This window comes from Ichthyophthirius multifiliis (genome assembly GCF_000220395.1).
Source record: "Ichthyophthirius multifiliis unplaced genomic scaffold scaff_1120509251004, whole genome shotgun sequence".
Classification (NCBI taxonomy): Eukaryota; Ciliophora; class Oligohymenophorea; order Hymenostomatida; genus Ichthyophthirius; species Ichthyophthirius multifiliis.
In genome coordinates this window covers 3,716-20,352 of record NW_004086293.1, presented here as the reverse complement: position 1 = coordinate 20,352, position 16,637 = coordinate 3,716, and the positions used below count along the sequence as shown (strand labels likewise).

At 14.7% G+C, this 16,637-nt stretch overlaps 3 protein-coding genes across 3 annotated transcripts, besides 16 other annotated features; all 3 read left to right on the top strand. All coding sequences in view use genetic code 6, as the record gives it.

Annotated features, from left to right (window-relative positions):
- Positions 1-340: 340 nt before the first annotated feature.
- IMG5_127580 (udp-n-acetylglucosamine transferase subunit alg14, putative) lies at positions 341-1,325 on the top strand (the record flags this gene model as incomplete). Its single annotated transcript, XM_004032157.1, has 3 exons — positions 341-595; positions 809-959; positions 1,003-1,325. The coding sequence occupies 3 exons, from the start codon at positions 341-343 to the stop codon at positions 1,323-1,325; spliced, it is 729 nt and encodes a 242-aa protein (XP_004032205.1).
- A 44-nt stretch (positions 1,326-1,369) lies between these two features.
- Positions 1,370-1,416: a microsatellite.
- A 158-nt stretch (positions 1,417-1,574) lies between these two features.
- Positions 1,575-1,618: a microsatellite.
- Positions 1,615-1,653: a microsatellite.
- Positions 1,654-2,785: 1,132 nt separating this feature from the next.
- Positions 2,786-2,815: a microsatellite.
- Positions 2,816-3,616: 801 nt separating this feature from the next.
- Positions 3,617-3,660: a microsatellite.
- A 273-nt stretch (positions 3,661-3,933) lies between these two features.
- Positions 3,934-3,986: a microsatellite.
- Positions 3,950-3,986: a microsatellite.
- Positions 3,987-4,053: 67 nt separating this feature from the next.
- IMG5_127570 (hypothetical protein) lies at positions 4,054-4,482 on the top strand (the record flags this gene model as incomplete). Its single annotated transcript, XM_004032156.1, has 2 exons — positions 4,054-4,069; positions 4,313-4,482. 2 exons carry the CDS (start codon positions 4,054-4,056, stop codon positions 4,480-4,482), a joined length of 186 nt encoding a protein of 61 aa, XP_004032204.1.
- Positions 4,483-6,696: 2,214 nt separating this feature from the next.
- Positions 6,697-6,788: a microsatellite.
- Positions 6,789-6,980: 192 nt separating this feature from the next.
- Positions 6,981-7,057: a microsatellite.
- A 1,164-nt stretch (positions 7,058-8,221) lies between these two features.
- Positions 8,222-8,281: a microsatellite.
- Positions 8,282-9,570: 1,289 nt separating this feature from the next.
- Positions 9,571-9,633: a microsatellite.
- Positions 9,634-10,103: 470 nt separating this feature from the next.
- Positions 10,104-10,152: a microsatellite.
- A 42-nt stretch (positions 10,153-10,194) lies between these two features.
- Positions 10,195-10,219: a microsatellite.
- A 1,404-nt stretch (positions 10,220-11,623) lies between these two features.
- Positions 11,624-11,658: a microsatellite.
- A 3,433-nt stretch (positions 11,659-15,091) lies between these two features.
- Positions 15,092-15,140: a microsatellite.
- Positions 15,141-15,533: 393 nt separating this feature from the next.
- Positions 15,534-15,568: a microsatellite.
- A 178-nt stretch (positions 15,569-15,746) lies between these two features.
- IMG5_127560 (hypothetical protein) lies at positions 15,747-16,338 on the top strand (the record flags this gene model as incomplete). Its single annotated transcript, XM_004032155.1, has 3 exons — positions 15,747-16,046; positions 16,117-16,210; positions 16,275-16,338. Coding segments are annotated over 3 exons (458 nt in total), but the record flags the coding sequence as incomplete, so codon positions are not given.
- Between the last annotated feature and the right edge of the window lie 299 nt (positions 16,339-16,637).

Sequence of the window (16,637 nt, the reverse complement as noted above, 5' to 3'; positions counted from 1 at the left end):
AAGACTTTAATATATATTTTTTAGATATAAATATTTGAAATACATACATATAAATAATATATGTAAAAATAATTATTAATACAGGTGTTATATTATTTTTATTTGAATATTTATAATTATTATTATTATTTTAATTAATTTGTTTAAAAATATAAAAAAATAATAATAAATTATTAATATTTATTTTAAAAATATAAAATAAATTTATTTAAAATACAATTTAAATATTAGTATAATTTTATTTAAGCAAATACTAATAAAACATATAAAAATAATATTACAATAATATAATTTATAATAAAATAAATCATATATAACTTTGTGAATATTATTATATATAATGTTTAATGTTATATTAATCGCAATATTTCCATGTGCCTTATTATATTTAATAATCTAATATAAAAAAAGCTAAAAATTAAATCCCTTAAAAAATGGGATTATGGTAGTATTTGGATCAGGAGGTCATACAACTGAAATGCTTTTTTTGTTAAAAAACTTTAATTTTAAATTATTCAAAAATATATACTTTGTTAAAGCAAAATCTGATATAGACTCTAAAATTAGAGTTGAATAATTTTGTAATGAATAAAATGTATTAATTTTTTAATTTAATTTTATATCCACTTGTTTATAGATTTTTTTATTTTTTCTGTAATATTTTTTTAAAAACTCAATCAAATAAAAAAAGGCCATTATCCTTCTTTTTTCTTTTTTTGTTTGATTGAGTTTTTAAAAAAATATGAAATTTATTAACAAGTAATATTACTTTATTTTAAACATCTAATTAAAAATAATTTATAATTAGAATCAACTTAAAATTAAAAATATAATATGGATTGATATTCCTAGAAGTAGAGAAGTTGGATAATCTTATTTTTCTTCAAATTTTACAACAATATATTCAATTATTTTTTGCTTTTTTAAAATTTTATAAATACGATAAATCGATATATTAAGTATTATCTATTTTTTTAAACAAATATATATTTATTTCCAAAGTATGTAATGGCCCTGGTACTTGTGTTCCTTTGATTTTTTGTGTTTTATTTAACAAAATATTTTTTATTTATAGGAATAGTAAAATCATTTTTATTGAAAGTTGGTGTAGAGTTAAAAGTTTGTCTTTAACTGGTAAATTAATAATAAGATTTGTTGATAGGTTTAATAAAAACTAATATTATTATTATATAATATAATTTTTTATTTATACGTATTTATCATATTAATATATTTTATAATAAATATTAAATTAGATTTTAGTTCATTGGGAAGAGTTAAAATATAAACATAAAAACGTTTAATATATTGGATAATTGATATGATATTATTAATCATTTTATTTTAAAAATAGAAATATTTTACATTTTAATAAAATATATTTTTTTATAATAATAATAATTTTATGTAATAAAAATAAAAAGAATTATTTAACTTTGAAAATTCTTTTATAAATTCATATTTCTTATTAAAGATAAAATTATATTATATATTTATAATAGCATATATTTATTAATATTTCATTATGAAAAATCGATAAAAATAGTCTTTCTTAACAATTAAAATAAATTATTTTAATAATAAAAAAGTTAATAATCAATAAAGTTTTAATAAAAAAACAGTAAAAACTAAATAAAAACAATAATAATTAAAAAAGATATCTAATATAATATGAAAATGGATATAATAGAGTAATGCTAAAGTGATGCATTAGGCTGTATTAGAAGTGCTTTAATATCACTAATAGCATTATTAATAATAATATATTGTATATTTGCTGCTATAAATATACCAAAAAAGAGCAGCATAGGATAACGAAAGCTTAGATTTGAAATAATACCAATAATAACGACTTTATTTTAATCAGCAATATAATTTTATTTGAATTTTATTTCTTATGATTTACGATTTTTAATATCAGCCATATATTGCTAATCTATAACATTTGCTTCAATATCATATACATCATGCTATTTAAACATAAAACTTCGATAAAAAGATGCAATAAATGCTATATAAACTGATTTTGAATAAAAAATAGAAACAGTAAATGAAAAAATAAAATAATAAGATAATAGCTAAAGAAAAATAAAAATTTTAATTTTTAATTTTTAATTTTGATTTTAATATTGTTAATTATTTTAATTCTATTATTAATAAATATTATAAAAATAAATTGTAATAATTGGTTTTCTTTTCCATATTTGTACCCAATGATAATGATGCTTATTTTTACAGTAATATATTTATATAGTATTACTAAAATACTAAAAAGGATAAAACATTACAATAAGTAATCATATATTAACAATAATAAATAAAGTATTCCTTGTTAAGTTTAGAACATTTAAGAAAGTAACAAATGTTAGTCAGTTTTATAAAGATAAAGTTTACTTAATAGACAAGATAAGGAAGAAAATTTAGATTATAAGTATAATTTTGCTAGTTCAAAACAGACAAATAAAATTTTTAAAATTATAAAAAAATAGTTAATTTTTACAGGTTATACTTTCATTTTTACAATCTTTTTATAAGTTTTAATTGATATTTTTAGGTCTTTTGTTTTTTAATAAACTATAGTTTGTAATATTTATTGTTCTACTTAATACTTCCAAGTTAATGATACTTATGGAAATATTATTTTATTTTTTTATTCACTTGTTTAAATTATTCCTTGCTTAATATCTCCTACTATATTTTATTATTTTAGATATCATGATAATAATCAATAACAGGATTTATAATTTATGTAAGATTAGTTACTTAATTTAGATATAAATGCTTTTAATGATGATGAGAATGATGATGATAATGAAAATTATAATTCTAGATTTAATAAAATAATATAAAATGATATAAAAAAAGATACTATTTTGTGTATGTAAAATGATTTTAGACATACATTATCGTAATAAGATGTAGAATTTATATAAAAATAAAAATAAAATTAATATGAATGATTTTTATACAAATTTTATGTGTTTTTTAATATTTTTTTTTTTATGTAATATCTTTTATCATTATAACATCATTATTTATTTTATATAAATACATTTTAATGTATTTATTTTTATCATTAATAATGAAAATTAAATAGTGATTTATAATTTTATTTTATAAGATATTCATAAATATATCAATATTTAAATAATATTAATTACAATAATAATTATTTTCAAATATATTTTTAAAAGTAAATTTGTTATAAAGATACCTAATTTAAATATAATGTTTATCGCAATAAAAATGTTATTACACCTTTGCAGTTTTTACATTTTTTAGTTTTTTTAGTTTTAAATTAAGTGATTTTATATATAGGAACCTTGATAATTAAAATTTAAATATATAAAATTATTTTAATTAAATACTAAATTATTAAAATAATTTATAAATTATTTATTATATTTTAAAAACTTTAATATATTTTTATTTTAAATATACAAAATACAATAAAAAAAATATATTTAAATTAATATTTTCTTTTATTATTTTTATTAAAGATTAATTTTATTTGATTTATAACTATAACTATAATTCTGATTTTGTTTTTATTTTTAATTTTATTTACATTTTATAAATAAAGTAATTTTAATTTATTTTTAACTACATAAAACGAATTATGAAAATAACAAATGCTTATAAACATAAAAAATGATTATATTATAATTATTTATTTATATATAAAATTAAATATACTTTATAAAAAACAATTTAACTTTTGTATTTTAGTTATTCTTTTTTAAAAATATAAAACTTTTTATTTAAATCAAAATAATCACAAAATTAAAAATTTAAAATAGTTTATATTCTAATAAATAAAAAAAATTTCTACATTTTTGTTAATAGTAAATAATATTTTTAAAGATTAAATTATAAAAAAAAATTATAATTTTAAAATATATGAATAAAGTATAAACTAATATTAAAAAAAAATATATATAAATTTAATTAAATATTTTTATATATAATATTTTTATAAAATATTTATTTATTTTAATAAAAAGGATAACACAATTTCAATAATAATAAAGAAATATAATAATCAAAAAAAATATGATAGCAGGTTTAGGTAAATTTATTTTAATTTTTTCTTTGTGTATTTAAGGAGGATTAATGATTTATAAAAATAACTTTAAATAAGAATTTAATTAATAATTATTAATTTTATAAAAAGTAGTACCTTAAATGCATTTTTTATAAGAATATTAATAATATTTTGATTAAATTAGATTTGTGTTATCTGGTATATATGGATTAAGTGTTTTTATTTTGGTAAGTAGCAATAGATTAATCCCTTTATTAGTAATTTTAGGAATTGTTTTTAATACAATCTTATTTAATGCTCCTGTTTTAGTTAGTAATCCTAAGGATTAAACAGCGGTTGCTACTGTTTTAAAGAATGTTTCTATTATTGCAGGTTTATTATATCTTATGGTCTCTGAAGGATGTAGTAATGAAAAAAAAAAATTGAAAAAAGATTGAAAATATTTTTTAAAAATATTTGTTATTCAATCAAAGATTTGATATGTTAATAAAAATTTTATTTTATATAATATTGACATTTGTCGAAATAATATTTTTATTTAAAAATATTTCATAAAAAAATAATATTTCTTTATATTATATTTTTATGATAAATATAAAATAAAATATACCTTATTTCATATACATATAATATTAATATTTTCTTATCTTCATTTCCTTAAATTTTCTATTTCCAAAAATCCTTAGTAAAATTACAATCTCCATAAAATTATAAATTTAAAAGCTCATAATCGAGCATTTCTATTATAGTTATTAATGAAAAAAAATTATTAGCTTTTGTTAAGCTTTCCTTCCTTGCTTTTTTTCTAAAAACAACTCATACTACTTTCTCAAAAAAAAATATTAATTTTTAAAAATTTTATATGAAAATACGGAAAAGTGTTATATAATAGTTATTACCCTTATATATATATAAATTAAATAAAAATATATTAACTCCTAATTTAAAATATAAATAGCATTTGTACAATATTTAATAGTGAGAATACGATATTTAATAAATTAGCAAAAATAATAGAATAAATAAAAAAAAACCAAAATAAATATATATACATTATATAAAAATTGAATTTAAGCAATAAAATTTAATGAATTTATTAAAATAAGAATCTAGATAATTTATATACTATAATTTTATTTAAATTTATACTTTAGTAAACTTTAAGTCAACTAGTTTTTTTTTATATTTCGTAATTGCTTGTAACTCCATTTCCTGTTTATATGGAATTAAAATCAAAAATTATATGATCTTATTGATTTAAAAACTATTTTTTTTTTTTTGAAAAAATATGTATATTTATTGAATAAAAAATATAAATTACTTAGTTTTAAATGAATCTTATTTAATTTAAATAATCTGAGAAATACTGACAATATGATAGACATTTATATTTAATTAATGTATTAAATTCATTATTTATTTAATAATTATAGTAGCCTGTTTAATCTTCTAAATCTTTTAAAATCTAATCGTTTATTATGAAGATATACTAAAAATAAAATAATAAAACTTTACTTTAGATGGATATTAAACAGCTTCTTTACTTTTTCCAAAAATATTATTAAACATTCCTTATCCACCTCCATTATCTTTTATAATTATAAAATAAATATATAAAAAAATAACCTAATTTTTTAGTTAGCGCTTAATTCATTTCATTTTTTATTCTTAAAACATTTTTTATACCACTCAAACATTCTTTATGAAATTTAAAAAAATTATAAAATTTTTCATCTAAAAGATTTTATTATTCTTAAACTTAGCTTGCCTATTTAAAATAAATATTATTCATAATTTTATAAACTTCTTCTAAATCTTAAGCTTTATATTCTTTGATGACTTTTTAATTGAAAGTTTAAATATTATCTTTTAATTATGAAAAAGCATCTGAAATTTAAAAAAGTGCCTGTTTAACTTAATTATATCCGTTCTACAATTATTTACATTATAATTTTAATTTATCGTAAATTAAATCATTTTAATGCAGATATGATTCAATTATTTAAGATTGTCCTTAGCATTCAGGATTCTTATCAATAAAATACTAAATCAAAGAATAGTATTTTATTTAAAAATTAAAAACAGAAAAATAAAATAAAAAAATAAATTACCTTTCCAGTTATTGTATCAATTTCATTTAAATTTTTGGGTTGATGAAACTTTTCAGTTTCTTTTTATCTTTATTTAAGAATTTTTTCTTCAGGAATAGATAAAAAATCAGTCAAATATTTAGATGCTTTCAATTATTAATTATTTAAAATTTATTCTAAGAAAAACTAAAAATATATTTTTCTTCTATTAGCTATTTTTACTTCTATAGATTTTATTGTTTTCTCAGGAAACGGAGGTAAAGGAATTCCAGGATACATTTTTTCCAGAATATTTTTCAACCATAAAAAATCACTATTGTGTCTATTTACATTCCAACCAAATGGTTAAGTGGAAACATTATAAATTGCATAATTTTATTTTAGAAGAGACCCTGAAATTACTTAGCAACTTTAAATTTTAACAATTATATCCTTTTTAGAACCTACAACTGTTAAAACACTTAATTTGCAAGGTTTTTCATGTATAAATTGCAAAATAGTTTAATTATTTGATATTTTTTATTCTTTTTATATAGGACTTTCTTTATATGATAATTATATATTTTATTTTTATATCTCTTAATTTTATTTTTATGCCTCTTAATTTTATTTTTATTCCTCTTAATTTTATTTTTATGCTTCTTAGTTTTATTCATGTTATTATCCGTTTTCAATTTTTTTTTATTGTATATTTTATTTATTTGGTAAAAGTATTATATTTTATTATTATAATTAATCTAAATATTATTAATCTTATGAATTATTTTTTTAATTATTAAAATCTATTTCTTTGGCAAAAAACTGATTAAATTGATTTTCATCTTAAAAATTATTTTAATTGTTTAATTATTAATATTATTATTATTATTATTATTATTATTATTATATTACTATTATTATTATTATTACATTTATTATTATTTAATATTTTGATTCATAGACTATTAAAAATTACTAAATAAATCTATTTCTTCTTCTTTGTTTTGCGTATTTTATTTATTTTCTTATTTTATTTAGCTATCATTTTTGTTGTTAGAATAATTTTAATTTTTATTATTATTTTCATTTTGATTTTCTAATTAATCTTCTTAATCTATTTTTTATAAATTATCAAATTTTTCATTCTAGTTTATATTATTGTTTTTTTATTTACTTTCTTCATTAATTTATTATGTGTTATCCTATTTTTACAAATTATCCGATTATTGTATAACTTTTCTTTAAATATTAGCTTTTTAAATTTATTATTATTTTTCATCTTCTGTATATAATTATTATTAATAATAATTGTCATCAAACTAAGTATCATGTATATGATTATCTTATTATGCTATCAAATAATTTTATTTAAATTTTTTAACAACCTATATATTAATTTTAAAAATAAAATTAATATTTTTAAAATTGAATTATTTATATTTATTACATTTTGTAATTCTTAGAAATCCCATTTGTTTATATCAGCACCAATTTCTATAAACAATTATTTTAAAGCATTTAAAATAAATTTTATTTTAATAATATTTATTAATATTTTTATATTATTTACCTGGGCAATATTCAATCATAAATTTCATAAACTCTTCACCATCATGCCCCTCATTAATTATTTGCTCATATAAATAATCTTATTTTTATTATATTAAATCAGTCATAAAAAATTCTATATAAAAATTATTTAAAATGTTGGTTTATTTTATTTTATTTTTTTAATATACAAATTATTTATGTTTTATTAATAAAATATCTATATAATATTATATTGAATTATGTGATAAAAATTAATTTAATTTGATCTTAATAAAACATATTTTATTAATTTTTAAGAACTTATTTAATATTTTTTTATATTAATTTAAAAAAACTTCATTTTTTTTTAAAATTTTTAGAAATATATCAATTTAATTTTCATATTTTTAAAAGTCATAATCTTCATAAATAAGTCGAACTAAAATAAATATAGATATGATTATAACATAATTCACAATTTTAAATAAATTAAAAATTATATTGTTTTAATAATATAATTATTATAAATATATAAAGGCTTATATTATTCAACTTTTTTTTTATATAAATAAAATTTGTAAAATAATAATTACAATAAAGTAATAATAAATATTTAAATAAATTAAAATTAAATATTAATCAACCCATAAAATAAAAATTCTAATTATTTGTGTTTTTTTATTATCAAAAATATATATCTTTATAAATAAATTTAAAAATGCTTTTTCTTATAATAAATTAGTTGAGAAAAAATTAAATATTTATTTAAAAAGTAAAAATAAGGTTATAATAGTTATCCATTATATCTTTATGATATTTTGGTTTAGTTAAATTTCCTATATAATTATTTGGCAAAATATATACTAAATATTAAATATGTGTAAAATTTTTACATATATATATATATATATATTAAAACAAATACATTTTTAAAAAAAATTAAATAGAAATTAAAATACTAAAAATTCTTTAAGTATATTATAATATAAAAAAATCATACATAAAAATTATGATAGAATTTTATTTTTTTTAAAAAATAATAAAAACCAGAGCCTAAAAATTAGATAAAAAAAGAAATAGTTTGACCAAAAAAAATTAGAGACTTGATAAAATAAAATATACTTACTAATTTTAAATTTGTCTAAACTAAAAACTTTTTAAATAAAAAAATACAAATACATAAATTATTTTATATACTTTTTGATTTTAAATTAATATTAATACTATATAAATTTATAAAAAAATTACTATTTTTTATTTTTTAATGTTTTAATAATAAATAAAAAAATATTTTTTTATTAAATTATGTTTATTTTTTTTAGTTTTACGTTTGAATGACAAAAAATAAAGGAAAATATAAATATAATAATATTAAAAAAATCAGATATGCAAAAGCAATAAGAATAAAAGCATCTTTAAAAGATTATCTCAACTTTAAATTTTTGCAAAATAAGATAAACTGAAAAATATTATTTTGAATAAATTTTTTTCATTTTATATAAATTTAATTGTTATTTAAAAAATATATAATATTTCATTATTCATTTTTAAAGTTTAAATTTCTTCGTTACAATTATATTATCTCTCTCTTTTCTATACTGAATTATTTAGATATTAATAGAATATATTCTATGAGATTATTTTATATGTTTGTGTAACTTTTAATATCATTAAATATTTATATAAGATTACTATTTTAGTTTAATACATTATTTTATCATTCTTATTTTTTTCAATAACATTTATTTTTAAATTTTTACACAAATATTTAAAAAATATATAAAATCTTATTTTCTATATTTTTTAATAAAATGACTCTTATTTTTAACTTGACTATTTTAAATTATAATTTATATTAATTTTTAGTTTTTGATTATTAATACTTCTTAATATGAATAAATTTATTATTATAATCTATTTTAAATTTTATTTTATAAAAATTTCATTTATTTTAATTATAATGTAAAATTTTAATTTATTTTATATTATCTGACATACCTACCCTTTATATTACACTTTTAAAAAAATATTACTCATTAAGTTACCATATTTTTAAAAAATTTGATTTCTATATATTTTAGATATAAAATTAAAATATATTTAGTCTATAATTAATATTCAAAAACACAAAAAATATGATGCTAAAATTATTCCTTAAACATATACATTTCACTTGGTATAATAATTCAACTGAGTTTCTTCTAAAGTCTTAGATTTAATATTAATTTATTTAAATGTTTTTAATTTTAAATTTTGTTTTTAATTATAATTAAAAATTATATATTTAATAAAAACAATAAGATAAATATATATTCATTAAAAATATATTATAAATCAATAAATTCTCAATGTATTAAAAAAAAAATTAATTTATTTTATGTTTGAAATTTATTATAATTTATTAAATAAAAATAAAATATTTTTTATATTTTTAAAAAATCGCTTTATTTTTTAACGCAAAAAGTTGATAAAAAAATAAAATAAAAATTATTAAAAGAATTAAAATAATACAAATAATTGGTGAAAAAAAAATTAGAATGATGACTCAACTCTGAATCTGAATCTGAATCTGAATATAAACTTTTAAAATAAAATGATTTAACTGAAGAACATTAAATTATAAAAGGATTTATAACCTTTATTGGATAGTATATCAATTTGAATATCATTTATTAATTCGAAAAAATGCTTGCATAACCGCTTAATATTTATAAATATTTTAAATTAGAATGTTTTTCATGCTATGGAGAATTATCTGAAATAAGTGCTCAAATACATTGAAAAAAAATAAGATTTAAATTTATTAAAAATAAAATTAAATAATATAAGAAAAAAATAAGTATTTGATTTTTATAAATTATCTAATAAACAATGGATGCTAATACTTTATATTTTATATATCAAGACTGAATAATTTAAATTTAGTGACCTGAAACATAAGAAAAAAAAATTACTCTACCTTTAGAGTAATATAATTTATCTAATTTTATTTTACAATAAATATAACATTTTTTTAAAAAGATGCATATCTTTCAATAATTTGCCTAACATGAGATACATACTACTGTAAAAAGTGAATAATAAGAGAAGCTGAGAAAAAAATTAAAATAGGTAAGAAATTATAAATAAATTAAATTTCTTCAAGAATAAATAATAATAATGAATGAGAAACAATTAAAAAAAAAAACTAATTTAATTTTTTTATTTATAAAAATTAAAAACTATTTAAATAAATAATTTATTATTTTAATACAATTACAAATATTTAATTATAATCACTTATGGATTTTTTTGTTGATATCGATGATTTACTATTTTAATGCTTTTAATTAAAATATAAAATATTAACAATATATTTATTTTATAATTATAAAATATAAAAAGAAAATATAGTAATAAAAATCTTTTTACTATTTATAAAATTTGAATTTAAAATGATAAGGATAAAATTTAATTAAATTTTAAAAAATAATAATTATGTAAATATTATAACTAAATGATAACTTATAATAGAGGAAAACACAAAATAAATATCTAATAAAAATAAATATTATTTATATTACCTAAAAATGCATTAGGTAAATTCAAATTTTTTAAGATTAGATTAACAAAAATATCTTTTATTTAAAGTTTTGTGATTATAGTAAAATATGATTATGATATACGACACAATATAAAAACAAACTTCATAAGAGAAATTTTAAAAAAATATATTTTTTAATTATTAAAACTCATTGATATTATATATATATTTATCTAAAGTGTATTTTAAAATTTATTAAATATATAAAAATTAAAAGAAAAAAATTTGTTAATTAATTTTTTTTTTCTTAATAAAAAAGGAAAATTTGATTTTTTTTTTTTTGAAAAAATTGTGGTTTGTGCAAAACAAAATGGTAACCGGATAGACGAGAGGCAATGATTAGAAATTAAAGATGGTGAATGATTAGTATATTACTATTTAGCATCTTTTTAATTTATTTTTTCTTATTTTTTCTTAATTTTTTTTAATTTAAAATATTCAATCAAAAAAAAAGGAAACAATTGGTTTTCCTCCTCTTATTTTTTTATATTATATTTTTTGTTTAAAATATACAGAAAAAAAAAATATCTTAAAAAGTAATATACTATAAATTTAATTTTTATAAATAATAATAAAGTTTAATGTTATTAATTTAAAATTATATGCCATTATAAATACAAAATTATAATATTTGTGGTATGCTATCATAAAAACTCTCTAACAATGTGATATTATATATATAAATTCACAATACTTTTTAAAAAATTATTTTTTTACTTTTTTAATTTAATAATAGAAAGTTTTGTAATATTAATTTATAATTATAATATAAATTATGGTTAAAAGATAGCAAATAATTTACATAATAATATTATATAAATATAAACTCACATCAAATAAGTAAAAAGGTATTTTACAGACAAATAAAGGGGTTATTTTTATTGAAACTGCATATGCATTTTTTATAAAAATTTAGAATATTCTTGATTTTTCATAAGTAAAAAAATTAAAATTTACATATATTATACTATAATTATCTTAAAATAATTTTTTTTTATATAATTTTTAAATATCATGATAATTAAATAATTAATATTATAGTAAATTATTATAGTATTTTTCTAGAGAAAATTAAATAACAAATTTTTATTTTAAAATCATGATAAAATAAAGTAATTTTATAAAAATAGAAATAAATACATGTTTATTATAATATATATATTATTTGCACATATTTTTCTTATTATATTTTTTTAAAAATACAATTAAAAAAAAAGTAGATATAATATATATTATCGCTTTATTCTTTTTTAGTTTTTTAAAAAGATTTACATATAAATTAAAAAAAATATTAACACACAAAATTTTTTAAATAGAAATTATCTTAATCTCTATAATTTAGAGAAATTAATTTTTTCAGTTTTCTTAATACTAATAATTTTTAAGCTATAGAATATATTTGAAAATCTATAAAAAAAAAATTATACAAAAACTTTCAGAACGGAATTAAGATAAATTACAGACTCTGCCTACCTAAACTGCCATTTTTCTACGGAAATTCTCCGTTTTCCAGAACATCATTAAATAAAGACTAACATAAAAGCTTGAATGCTTTAAAATAAAAAAGTATAAAAAAGCTTAATTTATTTTTGAATAAAATCATTATCCGATTTCTATTATAATTAAAAAATAAAAAACTAATTGTTTTAAATTCTATAAGTTTTTTAAAAAAGGATTATGTATTTTCTTTTTTTTAATTTATAAATAAAAATATAGAAAATAATTAAATTGTGAACTTGGTAATAAAATAATTGAAATAAATACATACTTAATTAAAATATACTATCATAATTTAAATAACTAATATTTAAACGAAAGAGCTTCTTAAAACCAAAAGAACTTCCAAATAAATCCTATCAGACATGCAATATTGTTTGTGTAAATAAATTGAATATAAAAACACAATAAATATGAGAGAAAAAAATATATAAACATAAATAAATACTACTATATTTTTTTTCTTATAAACGATAATAATATAATATTAATTATTAAAAATTAATTTTTCATTTTTGTCAATCATTTAGTACTATTTTCATTTTCATCTTTGCTTAAAATTTCTTGATTTTGTTCATCTTTGTCTTCTTCCCAAATAGCTTCACTTTAGTAAGTTTCTGAATAAAGTAAACTTGCCTAACTTTATAATTCAGGATTTTTACTTAAAGTTAATTAATATAATTTTTCTCTACCTCCTAATTAATTAAAATGATTAGCGAAAGGATTATGACAATAATGTTTCTATTATTAAATTAAGCTTCCGAATTTCATTAAATGTAGCAATCCTTCAACTAAAGTTAAATTAAATTCAATATCATAACAATTATTTAAATAAAAAACAAACAAATCTAAGACAGGAAAATCGTCTAAAAATTCTTAAACCTAATCTTTACTAATGTAGCAAAAAACATAATAAAAAGCTTGAATAGCTTCTTTTCTCAAAATGAAATCATTTTAAAATGTTTCTTCGTTACTTGCTAAATTTAATAAATCTTCAAAAATAATTTTATCTTGAATCATAAAGTCTATTACTGTTTCTCCAGATGCACATAAGTTTTGTATTATTAATGTTATAATTTTTCTTATTTTAAGTTCTCTATGTTTTGCATATTAACTTAATATACTTATTATATCGAAATTAACTAAGTCCTTTATATTATATAATGTTTTATATTTTTATGATTTTTACTTCAACTATACAATCATAACTTCTTGTTATTACATATAAACAACTCAAAGGATTTTTTAAATATTCGTAATTTATGTTAAAACTCTATTTCAAAAATTAAATTAGCTTTATAAAAATACCATTACTATTATAATAAAAACTGTCAATTTCATCATCTTACCTATTTTCTATATTTTTAATAGATTTAAAAAATGTTTCTCTAATATCTTAATCATTAATTTTTATATAAATTAAAGGCAATTTTTGTATGAGAAACATGAGCTTTATGTAATTTATATTTTTTTAAAAAATAATTTTTATTTTAGGGCAGACAAAAATTTTTAAAAATTTAAAAATAATATTTTATATATGAATTCAATAATGTTTTTTTTATTTACTTCTTCTATCTAAATCTATTCGATTCCAATAAAAATACCTATAAATATCAATATTTACTCTAATAGCTCATTACTAATATTTTAAAAATTTAATAAAGATTCCACTAATTAATTGATTTCATTCAAAATTCCTTTATGAAATAAATGTATGCCAAACAAACTACTATTATCTATAATACAATTTATACATTCAATTGAAAATTCAACTAATTAAATGTTATCTTTTTTTATCATTTTATATATTATCTCAATTTCTATTTTATCTAAAAAATATCTTATATATTTTGTCTTTCCTTAAAATAAAAAAACTTAAAAAATCCATAATATATCCCTTTACAATTCAAAATATTCATCATATTTTTAATCCAAAAATAATTTTATTTCAAAAAAGGTTTTATTTTCATATAATGCCTATACATTACTATCAATATTAGGCTAATTACAACTTAATGTCAATAATAATCTTATTTAATATATAGTTTATTATATTTCATCCATATTATATTATATATTTATCAATTATTAATTTAGTTCATGAATCAAAGTAGTAATTTTTTTTAATGGTTATTAAATATTACTTTATTGTTAAAACTTACCTCTATTGCTTGAAATTATTTTTTAATTTGATTTTTTTCTTATTTCGATTCTAAACTTTTCTTTTTTTTTTATAATTATTTGTTAAAAATTGTTCATTTTAATTTTTTATAAATAATATTAATCAAAAATATATCTTTATAAACTTAAAAATTAAAATTCAAATATTTTTTATTTTTGATTAAAAATTTGTTTATTGCTAATAAAAAAATTAAAAATAAGTAATATATAATAAAAATAATTATTTAAAATAAAATTATAGTATAGTTAAATGAAATATAATTAAATTATTAAAATTTTAAATTTAAATTTAATTATTTTACTAATAACATAATTATTATATATTAAAACATTAATCGTTGATTAATTAGAATCAATTAATACTTTAAACATAAAAATTAAATAAAACTTTTTATCAAAGTAGGTTGGGTTTTAATATATTTAAAATTAAAAGTTATAAGAAATATAGCAATATTATGATTTAAAAGAGTCATTTTATATAACCAAAAAATAATTATATTAATTTTATGTTACAAAAAGTATAGATTACTAAAACAAATGCATTGATCATAAAAATAAAAAATAAATCTTAAAAATAATAAATATAAAAAACCTTATTTAAAATAAATAAAAAATCTTATTTAATTTTTAAAAATTAAAAAATAAAACATTAAAAATATAAAATCGTTATATAGAATAGTTGGTATTAGTATTATAAATTTTTAAGATTATTAAATTTTCTTTTAAAATATGTTAAAAAATAATTACTATATCAATAAGAAAATGTTATAACAAATAATTTTTAAAATATCTAAAAATTATATATTTATAATATAAAATTAAATATAATTTAAAAAAGTAAATGCAAAATAACGAATATTAAGATTCTTAAAAATAATCTATAATTAATGATCAAATCGCATATTAGAATACTAATGTTCTAAAGCCAATAGATGTAAATTTGTATTGCTCTAATTAAGATTAATAAATCCCTAATTAAGAGATATCAAAATAAGGAATATAAATAAATTAAATTAATAATGATAAAGAAAACACACCTGACTAGGAGGTTAAATCTATAACCTAAATTATAGATGAAAGTAGAGAATAAAATGAAAGAGTAACAAAACTAATTTCTGATACATAATCAACTATATAAAGAGTAATAAATAAATTATAATTTATTTGACTTAAAAATACCAATAAATTTTATTTTATTTTTTTTAAAAAAGACAATGGACTCAGTAAATAAAACATTAGAATCAGTTGCAAAGACAATGATTGATATATAAGAAACAAAAGATAAGATAGATAATTTTTCTTCAAGTAATATATTTAAAATATTTAATTAAATTCACATAAAAACTTATTTTCATTAAAAATTATTTAGATTTAGGAAATAAAATGGATTAGTTTAAAAATAAAATAATTGAAAAATTTGCAAATGATGAATAGTAAAATAAATAATATATTTGGCCATTTATAATATAATTTTTTTTTAGTTATTAAGAAGATTTTAATTATTCACCAGAAATAACTGATGTTGAATCCGTCTTATAATAATTAAAATATAAAAATGATGTTGTAATTATTTTAGGTATTTTTTTTTTAGTTATAAGTTTTAAGTTAAATATTTATAAATTAATATACCAACCAATAAAGGATAAGAATAAACAGAAATAAAATATCATGAATAGTTATTAAATAAAGAATTATTTGAAAACAATTAAAGCTAGTTTTGGAAAATATATTA